Genomic DNA, 13,366 nt, shown 5'->3' on the forward strand with positions numbered 1-13,366 from the left:
ATGGACATCAGTAGAATAAGGATGCTTGCCTTGGACACCATTTGAGATTCAGGATCTAATTGGACATTGCCCATCTTTCTGATCTTGGTTTTACTTTGCATTATGTTCTGTTTTATCAGTGGAACAATGACAGGGACACCTCACAAAGACAGGGAGTCAGGAGAAGGAAGGCAGAGTCACACATAGTCAAGACAAGTCAAGTCTTGTGTTTAAAAGGTGTGATGATTCTGCTGTGAGCCTGTGTGACCCCAGGCACCGTTGCAGTCAGGTTCACATGTCTGACAGACATCACCCAACCAAGAGAAGCTTTTGGGGGAAAAAAAAAGGGATTTATTTTGGTTTATAGAATTGAGGTGAAGCTCCCTGATGGCAGGGGCAAATGATGGCATGAGCAGGGTAGACATCAACCCTGGCTAACACAAGGTGGGCAATAGCCAACAGGACAGTGTGCCGAACACAGGCAAGGGGACCCTGGCTATAATACCCAGAAGCCTGCCCCCAACAATACACTGCCTCTAGGAAGCATTAATTTCCAAATCTCCACTGGCTGGGAGTAGCATTCAGAAAACCTAAGTTTATGAGTGACACCTGAATCAAACACCAAATTCTACCCCTGGCCTCCATAAACTAATAACCATCCATGATGTAAAATGCAATGCATTCAGCCCAACTTTAAAAGTCCCCATGTTTTTATCAATCCTAATGATGTTCAAATATTCCTGTAATCCATGATCTTTTAACTGAGCCATAATACCAAAAAAATCCCCCCCCCCAAAATCCATAATGGCACAGATTAAACACTCATACTGCAAAAGATGGCATTGGGCATAGTAATGAAATATTCAATCAATACAAGATTTAAATAGGGAAATCATCAAACTTTGTAGCTTCAAGTCCAACAACTATAGCCACTGACAAGTCTCCAAGTCTGATAATTCTAATCAGCAACAAGTCTCTGGAGTTCCAATTCTACCCCTCCAGCTAGGTTACTCACAGTCCTGGAAAATTTCATCCAGGTACGGCAGGCAGCTTTCCTAAGCAGCCATCTCATGGTCCTGGATTCTCCCCTGGGTCTCCACTACAACCCACAGTTCCTCCTCATGGCTCCATGGGGTCTCCATGTAGGCATACAGAAAACTTGTTTCATACTGTCCTTGGCCTTTTCCAAAACACAAGACTGTTGCAAATTCATTGACATTCTCCTGCATTTCTTATACTACACACACAATACCATGTAGGGTGCCAACTTGTGAATCCAGGAGGAATAAAGCAGACTGAAGAACAGGACACTCCTTAAGCACTCAGGCCCCTTCAAAAGAGTCTACCTTCTACCTGTTGCCCCGATGCAGGTCAGTTGGCCCAGTCTCAAAGGTTGTAATCTCTCATACAATTGCAGCTGAACAGTGAGAAGTTTCAGCCCAAAGATTTCTTTCTGTGCCATATTCCTCTGCTGATACCAGTCTGTATTTATGCAAAGCAACTCTGCAGAAATTCTCAGGACAGGGGCATAATAGCAAGCTTCTCACACAAACTGCTAGCCCAATCCAGGCAAAGGTCTTTCTCACCCTCATAAGCCAAACCTTACAGTCCATAGTTTTGACTGCATTCAGGTCTTTCAACTCTGACCAGAATAGTCCATCAAACTGTACTTACAGCACTGCAAGGTGTCTCTTAGGCCAAGGTTTCAAATCCTCCCACATTCCTCTTGAAAATCAGCTCCAAAAGGCCAAAGCCACACAGTGAGGTGTCTAGCGGCAAATGACCCCACTCTCGGTTCCAACATAACTGTTGCAGTCAGGTTCATATTGCTGGCAGAAATCACCTAACCAAGAGAATTTTTTGGGGGGTGGGGGGTTATTTTGGTTTACTGAATGAAGAGAAAGCTCCATGATGGCAGGGGGGAAATGATGGCATGAGCAGAGGGTGGACATCACCCCCTGGTCAACAAAAGGTGGACAATAGCAACAGAACTGTGTGTCAAACTCTGTCAAGGGGACACTGAGTATAACACCCATAAGCCAGCCACCAACAATACACTCCCTCTAGGAGGCATTAATTTGCAAATCTCCATCAGCTGGGAACCTAGAATTCGGAACACCTAAGTTTATGGGGGACACCTGAATCAAACCACCTCAGGCACACAGATTCAAGACAATACAAGTGTTTGTGCACATGTGTGTGCTACTTTCATTTACATGTAAAACGTTAAGAATCTGGAATATATTCACTATAAAAGAATAAGTGAATAAGCTGTGTTTACATTTTTATTTATTATTAGATATGGAGATATTTTATATGTAAATTTAAAATCAAAATGATTATGAAATAGAGAGATGAATATCTCAGAAATTTCTTTCTTATACAAATTAAAATCTTGTCTCTGTTGACTTTTGCTCAATGTATGAGAGAATTTGTGGGTGAATTATTCATCCTTTGATAATAAACTCTGAAGTACATAGAAAAGATACAAAATCCTGAGATATAAGAGATGGAAACATATGGTTCCAAATTTCAAAAGATAGAATTAAAAGTTTTGGGTCAGACACCCTGTTGAGTTCATGAGGAAGTCCATACATATTCATAGACATGCACACTTTTTATATTGTGTCAAATTTTATATGGCATGGGTGTTTTGATACGCATCTATAGATAATGAAATGTTTGTCAATCTTAGATTAAGTACCCAGGACATATTTCTTACAAGAGGTACTAGAAAGAAATTTAAATTTCCTAAAAAAGAATTCAAGTAAACTTATCTCTCTTTAAAACTATTGCCTGGTAACTCGCCACTTACATTTAGCAGTTATTGGCATAAGCGGTGAATAAAATTCTCTGAGCCTATTTTAATATACCTTTACTTTTAGTATAAAGAGACACTCTATACTTATTTGTTTAAAGTTTTGAGACTCCATGAGAGTCAGCCTCAGAATAGTTACTTATATTTCCTTGACACATGAATAAAAGGAGATCCATGACTGCTAAACTGATGAAAGTGAGTTTCAAACCTAAAATAATACAAATTTGACACTATTTATAGTGATGTTAAAATAAAGTATATTCTGAAGGACAGGAAGCATGCGTTACTATTTTCACGAAGACTGAAGATGCTGTACAGGATTACAGGATTCTAATTCTGCTGACTCAGTACCACAGTGACGGGCCTAAGGAAAGAAGTGTGGGGCACAACTCGGTACCTTTTATTTAATCATTTTATTTGTTTATTTGTGTGTGAGAAAAAGAGGACAGAAGCCCCAGATGCATGCACAATTTTGTGATTCTGGCTTTATGTGGGTACTGAGGAATGAAATCCAGGCCATCAGTTTACAACATTGTACCTTTGACATGACTTACTGTGACCATTACTTTTATGTGTTGGAAGTAGCCCAGGAGTTTACAAGTGGGCATACCACCATTTGTGGTCAGGCTACAAGGAAGGCTGGGATGGGTTCAGTGATGTATAGATATATTTTTCCTCATTTATTTTTCCTCAATGTTAATGAATTCAAAGGGCAGGAAAGTAAGCTTGTATTTGACCTGACTGTTCTTCAGTTAAATTCCAGACACAATACTTGGGATGTTGTATCATGTTTTTTGGAGAAACAACTTTGCTTGAGAAAACAAATGACTCTCTTTTTCACATTACAAAGCCACAAAAAGGTTAAGATTCTAGAGAAAAATCAATTCCATAGACCCAAACTGTGTGTGGATTTGAATTGTTTTTCTGACCATAGCTTGTGTTACATTAGTAATTCATAATTTTCTAATGTGAAAATCATAGCATATTTCTCTTAGGGTCATGTTAGGAGGAAACAGTATATAACAGAAATATATATGGGCATATAAACCTATATAGACTGTTGTGTGTGTGTGTGTGTGTGTGTGTGTGTGTGTGTGTGTGTGTATATATATATATATATATATATATATATAATATGTATATATGCATACATATACATTTATACATGTTATATATGCATAAATGACAAATGTGTATGTCAGTTAAAATACATACATATATTTATACAGACACATATATTTATTCTATTTCATATGAAAGGAATCCTGTCTCTTTTATAGATAGTACTAATTTCAAATCATACTTCACAATGGTCTCCTTTTTTACTACTGGTATTTATGCCTATTGTAGATGACTCCAAGAAGGTTGCCCATATTACAGCCAACAGTAGGAATGAATAAAGGAGATGATTCCTCCTCACCATATGATGGCTCTTGGGGTAAAGCAGAGCCCTTCCAGTGGACTATCATGACAGCAAAAGTAGCTGAAAGAGGTTGATAGATGTGTGCTGACTTAAGTCAAATGTGTCCAACTAAAAAGTTTTAATCCCCAATATTTTACAGTCCAACCATTTCATTTTACCAATGACAGTAAATGACACCATCTAGTAGGTGAAAAATTAATATTGAATTATTACTTACACAAGAAATTGGCATTAGATCCCACTTGCTTAATAATCTCTTAATGAGCCTAAGATGCTTTAACTGCTGCCTTCCCTGGACAAACAGACATGGGCCCACGGACTCTGAGAGCAGCAAGAACATTTCTATCACTGTACTGAAGAAAATAAAAGCAAATTAAGGAAATTCTGCAGTCAGAGGTATAAAATGGTAATATGAAACTAGTATTTTATAATATTATTCAAAATGTGATACCATGATGCATCAAACAGCATTTATTACTTGCTGCCAATTATTGAAAATAAATATAGAAATTATTCACAGTGTGAAACACTCCACTTTGGCATAAATAACTATTGCCTTTAGTATCGGGTTTAAGTACACAGTGTATACAGAGGAAAGTCAGTTCAGCAGGACTTAAAAATGTTTTCCCAACATTTCTGCCATTCTAGGTTACTCTTTATTTCCTTTCATGATTTTCTAGTTCTATATGTCTAAATCCCCATGTCTATATTTTTCTTAACATTTTTCTTTCCCTGTACTCTTTGAATGCTTTGCAAGTGATATATATTCAGTTACCCATGATTAATAATACTTAATTTTATTTTTATTGAGAAATTTTTCAACACCACTTCATCAGCCATCATTAATTTATCTTTAGCCTCCTTAAAATAATTAAATTTTAAAGTGCCATAACACTAAACATATAACAAAATTTACCCATAAGCCTCCTAGGACAGAAAAATTAGGTTTCAAATATGAAACTCTAATTTAAAAATGGAATTTCAAAGGGGAAAGTGTGGGGGGGAGGGAGGGAATTACCATGGATATTTTTTTTGTAATCATGGAAAATGCTAATAGAAATTAAAAAAAAAACTGAACTATGAGTTTTTTTTAAAAGAGGCACCAAAGTAAAAGAAGGAGAACATGGGAAGAGAATGCAGAAGGAGGAAATGAATAAGAGAGGGTAACAGGGTGAATAAGAAATATTCACATATGCAAATGCAATCATGAAACTATTATAATATGTAATTAAAATATAATAATAAAATTAATTTTACATATATATCTTTGAGTAATTGGTAATGATTACATTGAAAAATAATATAGAAATTTCTGGTTTCTATATCCTAATATTACACTATGGTTAGAAACTAGAATCATTTACCTATACATTATTAGCAATAAATGTCATCCAAACAATTAAGTATAGTATAATGTAATATAGTACAATATTATATTATATTTATTGTATTATATTATATTATACTGGAAATAGATGAAAGGTACATGTGAAAAGTACGTATCTCCTGAGAGCCTCCTCCAGAGGTATGGCAAGAAATGATGAGGAGAATCCAAACACATGGATGCAGAATTTGTTAAAATTCAATATTCAAGGAGGCTTATAACATGCTCCTCAAAGACTCAGAGAACATTGTGGAAGAAGGAGTGGAAAGAATGTAAAAGGCACAGTGTGAGAAAGTATACTCTGAGGCATTACCCACCTCAAGACTGACTGGTATATTCATGGCCCTCTAGTGACCACCAATATCTCTACTGAGAAGGGCCCTCAGTGGAAGAGAACAGGAGAGAGAAAACATAAAGAGTACAGTCCAATGGAAATATGATCAATATGCAATATGTACATGCTGTAAAGTTCTCAGTTAATAAAAAATAAAAAAATATGAAGAGAGCCAAAGGAACATATGAAGTTTACCTTAGTCCTTAATATTTGGAAAACCTACAGTATCTTTGAGCCTGTATTGCTCAACTTATAACTTCCAAGTCCTACATCCCTGATCTATACCCTAATGGTATCTTTGAGCTATTTTCTATATGAAAAATAAGCCTAGTGGACCTCCGACTCTAGCTATCATTAGACAGAAGTAAGTCTACTGAGAGTAAGTACAAATTTCTGTGCTTAAGGCTAAAATTTTATCAACTTATTATATTAGTGCTGGTTATCTTGAAATTACTTGTGGCATTTATTGACAATATGTCTTTGAGTGATAAACATGAAAATATATTTTTAATATTACTTGATAAAATAAATGTTCTGGATAAAATCTTTTAAAATATCCTCAGGAAAATTCATAAAACGGCCATGGGGTAGAAAATACAAATTTAGTATTTTATTGGTCAGCTTATAATCTAATTATCAGAACTAATGATTCTCTTGTGGACTTCAATACCAACATAGTGCAATGTGCAAAAGATTTCAGGCAGATACTATGTTTGTATTTTTTGACTAAGATAAAAATGTCTGAACTTACCTGTATTCCTAATTTTGTAAAGTTTATTGTAAAGCAGTGGAAATATTTACATTTCATTTTTTTTCTCACAGATAACCTTTGGAGGTATACCCTTCTCTGGCAAGCCAAGTTCCAGTAACAGCAAGAATTTTAAAGGCTGCATGGAAAGTATCAACTACAATGGCATTAACATTACTGATCTTGCCAGAAGGAAGAAACTAGAGCCATCCAATGTGGTATGGATTTAAACACCTCAAAATATCAGTCTATAAGGAAAAATTAAGAAATGTTATTTATGAGACATTTAATAGCAATCACAAAATTTTAGCATTTTTCATCATGTTTGCATACTGTTCTGCTTAATCATGTTTAAAATAAACATCAGCATGAAGATCCATACAACTTTCCAAGCCCAGGACCTATGATTACCAAGCACTGTTATGTGGGAAGACCTGGAATTCCAGAGGCTTATATACCTGAAAGTTGTAGAAAGAGAAAATATCATGAATGTTTCATTGTAGCATAAAGTAACTCTGATGGTCTTGTTTCCTAAACTTGACCTTGGGGTTTAAAATAATAAAATCAGGGCTGCAAAGATAGCTTAGCAGTTAAGGTGCTTGCCTGCAAAGCCAAAGGACCCAGGCTCAATTCACCAGGACCCATGTAAGCCAGATGCATAAGACAGTACATGAATCTACAATCCGTATGCAATAGCTGGAGGTCTTGGAGTATCCATTCTCTCTCAATCTGCCTCTTATTCCCTTTCTCTCCAAATAAGAAACAAAAATAATAATAAATAATAAAAAGCCAAAAATATGAGCCAAGTGAGATAGCTGCATAGGTGAAGTTCAGGAAAATCCAACGTACCCACAAAAATATTACATGTGTGGTGGCAAATACCTATAATCCCAGTACTGGTGGGGGTGAAGATTATAGGGTCCCTGGCATTTGCTAGTCTGGCATAATTCATGGGCTACACACAAATGAGAGACCGTGCCTCAAAAAAAAAAAAAGATGGATCAATACCTGGAATTAGCCTCTGGCCTCCACATACATGGGCAACCTTATTCCTGCACATCTAAGCACACGCGTGTATCTACATACATGCAAACACATATGCAAACATTTAGCTTTGATAAAATTTAATGTTAATGTTTATCAAGTATAAGAAAAAAACTAGTAACTAGTAATAGCTTTATGTATAGGCCACAAACACTGCATTGGGTTGTGCCATGATTTTTATTATAATTCCAGACCAGTGCTATAAGAAACATATAAATATTATGAAGATAAAAATTTTAATATTTCACCTGAAATAATAAGTTTGCAGAGGTAGTTGAAAAATACAAACTGTAAGTTCATGTTAGTCCTTTAATACAACCTCTCTTTCTCTCTCTCTCTCTCTCTCTCTCTCTCTCTCTCTCTCTCACTCTCTCTCTCTCTTACACACACACACAATATTTTAAATTTTAGATAAGATGACAATAGGGTACTTCTGTTATTTTCAGAACTTGTTGCTTAAGGCAGAAATGAACACAATCTAAACCATCAGAATGATGTTTCCATTATTTGTGATTTAAGAAGCAAAATGTTTATTCTGCCCAAACTTCATTGACTGTTGGTTCTGAGATCTACTCATTCAGTACCAGGACCTCAGAGCTCTCACTTTGGAGGCTCATTACAAAGTACATTAAATACAAAGTGTGTTGTCTTTATAAATGTCATTTCAAACTTGAATAGAAAAGTAAAAGTAATGAAGTATTAAGCATCTCTAATTATACTCTATCTTAACAAATAGTTTCATTAGCAGGTAGAATATTTTCATACCAAAATGTATATAATCATATTGAAAATTTGGGGACAGATCAATATAAATAGGACATTTTGCAAACAGCCCTAAAATGTTGAATTCTTTATAAGAAATTTGCTGTCCAAGATGTAAGGTTCTGGGCTGGAGACATGGCTTAGTGGTAAAACTGCTTGCCTACGAAGTCTAAGGACCCGGGTTTGATTCTCTTGGTCCCACACAAGCCAGATGCACAAGGTGGCCCATATGTCTGGAGTTCCTTTGCAGTGGCTAGAGGCCCTGGTGCTCCTATTATCTCTCTCTCTCTTACACACACACTCTCATTCTCTCTCTCTGTCTCTAATAAATAAATAAGAATAAAATTCAAAAACCTGAATCTTAAAAAAAAAAAAAAACAGACATCAGGTGCTGTTATGTCAGTGAAATTTGCACCGTGCTCACCAGACCCCTCCGTGCTCACCCGTATTTGTGAAGTCTAGACCTCCTCCGTTCTCACGCCAGTCCTCCTGGAGCGCCATCTCTAGGGTTAGCACCACCACTGAGGAAACTTTGTCTGTGTTGCCTAAGACAATCCCAATGACACAGGCATGTGGTCAAGGATGGCATCTCAGTTATCATGCATGGCTGTTCTTTTCCTTGGTAAAAGCATGCACTTAAAACAATCTGAAACATACCAAGAAAATTGAATTTGAATAGTAATTCAGAAAACCAAGATATCTCTTACAGTCAGTGGTTCATGTGCTGTAATGAAATAAGTAGGTATTGGGGATGTAGTGTTGTTGTGGATGTATGCAAGAGAAACAGAGACAGTGAGATGATAAGACTTCCACTGTCATCAAATTGTATTACTTACAATATTGTGGTACACTGAAGGAAGTTAGAATCAAATGTAGAGTTTTCAGACCTAAAGGGTTGGAACTTACTTTCTTGTTGAAATATGCAACTCAGTACATTGAATGATATATCAATTTATTTTATTGTTTAGTAAAAGTGAGATATACTACTAGTTCTAGAAAGTTCAATGAACTATGAGGCAGGTATGATAGGATATACCTGTCATCCCACCACTGGAATGAGGCAGCAGGATGGAGAGTTCAAGACCAGCCTGGGCTACAGAGCAAGACTCTTGTCCTTCAAAACCAAAATCCAGGGGCCAGGGAGATGACTCAGCAGTTTAGGATATTTGCATGAACAGCCTGTGGCCTCTGTTTCAATCGCAAACTACTCACAGCTGTCTACTGGCTGGCAATCTCTGTTGATGTTCAGACGCCACCTCATTTGCTTCAGTGAGTGCCATTCTCTTTCGCAGGGAAACTTGAGCTTCTCTTGCGTGGAGCCCTATACGGTGCCTGTCTTTTTCAATGCCACGAGTTACCTGGAGGTGCCAGGCCGGCCTCAGCAGGACCTGTTCTCAGTCAGTTTCCAGTTCAGGACGTGGAACCCCAATGGTCTGCTGCTCTTCAGTCGCTTTGCAGATGACCTGGGCACTGTGGAGATCCATCTCGTGGACAGCAAAGTGGGCGTCCATGTCAACACCTCACAGAACAAGATGAACCACATTGACATCTCCTCAGGTCAGTGGCATGTTTGACATTTGCTCCTAAAACTTCCACTGAAAAACCAAAGCAGTATTTTGTCTCCTTCTATGGGATCTGCATGTTCATTATCATACTTTGACTTAAGATACTTGCTTGGTTACTTTACATACTGATGGGATAAGGGAAATTGAGAATTGCTACAAAGGTGAGGAATGGGCAAGGAAGAAAGTTAATTGGCATGTGCTTAGAGCCTCAGAATCTTCTAATCCTTGATGCCTTCCTATTTAACAGAGAAACTGACATTCTTCTGTGTTGTTATTTTATGTGTAAGATCAAATAATGTTTGTCATGACACGAAAATATCTAGTTTCTTTTGATCTTTTAGACATTCAGAAAACTTTTTCTCCTGCTAACATGATTATATTAAATTAAACTTTCAAGAAATATTCAACTGCCTGAATCAAAACTCCAAAGCAATAGTCATAAGATCATACAAATTGTCGGAAAATGTAGCAAGAGGTAAATGTGAAATAAAATGAGAAAATGCATGTGTCAGCTGACGGGAACTTGGCTTGGCTGGATAGGGTAATTTTTAACTTGACACTGTGGTAATATAATGAGGTGTAGAGAATGTTATAGGTTGAGACTTCTCAGTCTTGGAATATTATATTAATGGAGGAGGGAAAACGTTGTTATTTCAATATTTTCATGAAGAAAGAATGTGCACAAGATTGATAAAAAAGCCAAAACTTGACCAAATTTCTATAAATACATCTTGTAATACTACATTTAACTTGTATATAACAATTTACATACAGTACACATGGAGAAAACCAGGGTTTACTGAGCAATCAAGACAGCTAAACCCACTGGAAGAGGAGGTCATGACATAGAGCCAGTGTATAACTGAGCTTTCTCGTCACTTACTGTGCTGTGACCACCACTCAGGGTAGGTAGTGGAACGATACCCGTAGACCCAGCTCTGATGGACTGTCACTTGATCCACCTCATTTCCTTGCATCTCCCTCTAGGGGACTCTTCAAGGGCAGAAGCCCTTGCATACTCGTCTATCTGTCGCTTTTGTCACAGAATCTAGGAGAGACGCACCGAGAGCTTTGTCCAGGTCCACACTTGCCTTTTGAACCAGAGCTGCAGCAGGGTGTACATTTGCTCATGACCTGATCTCTGTGCATCTGTAAGACCTAGCTCTATCGACTGCAGCAACTCAAAGAACATGTGGGAACTGTGCGGTCACAGGTGTGTCTGGTTTATTGGAATCCCAAGGTACTTGAGTATGTTTTGTCTCTACATTGTAAGCCTTACCTTTTTCCCGGGAAGTTGAGCCAAAATGATTAGTCAACCAAATGTTACCACTCCTTCCCTTGTAAGCTCAGCCGGGGAGATTCAGAGTAAATAGGAAATATCTAGAGGGGCAAAACTAAGATAAACCAAATACACATAAAGGGTTTACACAGTTGAAAGATTCTCTACTGTTAGGATTAAAGGCTCTTTTCTAATGACTAAATACATAAAAATGTCAGTATGAAGTCTTCCCTGCTGGCATTTGCTAAGCAAACCAACTTCTAGGGGATTTCCATGAAGCCAGAACCATTATATTTGAAATGGTATCTTTAGCATAGTGATGATAAATGTATCAATTTGCCTTGCCATAATTTATAACTCCAAGATATTTTCATTTTTGTGTTTCTTTAAGAATAAACAAAAGAATCTGACTGGCGACAACTGATTTGCCTTGATAGGCTTGCTTTAAAGTGGTAAAATGGACTTTACAATATTTGTCATTTTAGCTAAAATCAGTGTAAATAAAAGAAATAAAAGGAAATAGTATGAAATCTAAACATTTTTAAAGCCTTACTCTTAGACAGTTCTGAGAAAGTATCTTAGTAATTCAAATATTTATTTTTCTGTGTGTACATAGTAGAAATAAGACTATCATACACATTTTAGAAACATTATTGTAAGTAAATTGAACCACATCCATTAAAATGTCAAATCTTGTATTTTTTTCATATTAAAATACATGTGGATTTCATCAAGTGCAATTTCATCTGCATTTTTCAATTCTCATTGTACAAATTACACAGAGTAAGTCAGCACAGTGAGGAGGTAGTTAACCCAAGCCACCAATGTATTTTTAAACGGAGGAGATATATGCATATATATTCCTTTACTCCTACCAGCATGAACGTTGAATAACATCAATCCATTACTTCATTTTAAATATACCTTAGTTGCAAAGGTTTTAAAAGAATAAAATACAGAAGAGAAAAAAATATCTATTAATAGCATTTTGTTGTGCACACGCAAAGCAAGGCAGGTTGATATGGAGAGCCTCTGATATCATTGCTGGACACCCTTAACATCAGTTTGATTTTAGTTAATAGTGTGTGTCAGGGTAAAGTTAACTCAATTAATTCAAACACTTTTTGTTCTGTCTTAGAAAGCACTGTTCTTGAGGATGCATTTGAAATAAACCTTGCAGCTAAGAAAATATTCAGTATATAAGGCAAATTCTCACTTACTTGTGACTGCTTTTTCTAGTCTCCTTAGTCCTTGGCAGAATATTCAACTTGTAAAATATAGGCAAACTGTGTTTGGGATTCAAAGTTGAACTTTTAACCCACTCTGTAGCTGCCTTGCTGGCCCAGTGCTAATCCCCAACAACAGATAGATTTCATGATGCTTATAGATGTTGTTTTTATATATTCTTTGTGGTTTAGTTCTGCTTAAAAGGTTGACACATTACCCATATTTTTCAGCCATCTCTGCATGCAGCAAAGTTAGGATTCTTTTCTAATTCCTCCGTGTATTCTCTTTAAGTAGGGTAAGTCCATATTTTCTGTTAAAATATAAATGTTTGGTGATTATCTTTCAGAAACAATCACCAGTTGGGGCTGGAGAAATGCATCAGTTGTTAAAGGCACTTGCTTGCAAATCCTGATGGCCTGAGTTTAGTTCCTCAGCACTCACATAAAGCCAGATGCACGAAGATGCACATGCAGTAGTGAGAGGCCCTGGCATACCTATTCCCTCTTCCTCATTCTTTTTCCTTACAAATAAAGTAATAAAAACTGAATGATTCCCAGATGTACTCCCTTTATGTTCCCCAATTAGTTACCTACTACACAAACATCTTACCTGTAGACTTGGCAGTACATATATATGCCTTCCCTGAAGTATATTTGTTTTAACTTCTTTAATTAGTTATCCAATACTAGAACATTTTACCTATAACCTTGACAGCACACAAATGTACTTTCTCTAAGAAGGAATGCTCCCAGTTCTGCTGTGTATTTCTCTACATGGACTATACCCTTTGTGGTCACTCAGTT

General features: G+C 36.8%; 1 protein-coding gene across 1 annotated transcript in view; it reads left to right on the forward strand.

The window, feature by feature from the left end:
- The window catches only part of Cntnap2 (contactin associated protein 2), a 1,990,154-nt gene that overhangs the window by 829,312 nt on the left and 1,147,476 nt on the right, over positions 1-13,366 (forward strand). The window contains exons 7-8 of the mRNA XM_004661135.3: positions 6,761-6,904; positions 9,785-10,049. Coding sequence (XP_004661192.1) covers positions 6,761-6,904; positions 9,785-10,049 — 409 coding nt within the window. The remainder of the gene's footprint in view (positions 1-6,760; positions 6,905-9,784; positions 10,050-13,366) is intronic.

The sequence above is a fragment of the Jaculus jaculus genome, chromosome 10 (genome assembly GCF_020740685.1).
Source record: "Jaculus jaculus isolate mJacJac1 chromosome 10, mJacJac1.mat.Y.cur, whole genome shotgun sequence".
Taxonomy (NCBI): domain Eukaryota; kingdom Metazoa; phylum Chordata; class Mammalia; order Rodentia; family Dipodidae; genus Jaculus; species Jaculus jaculus.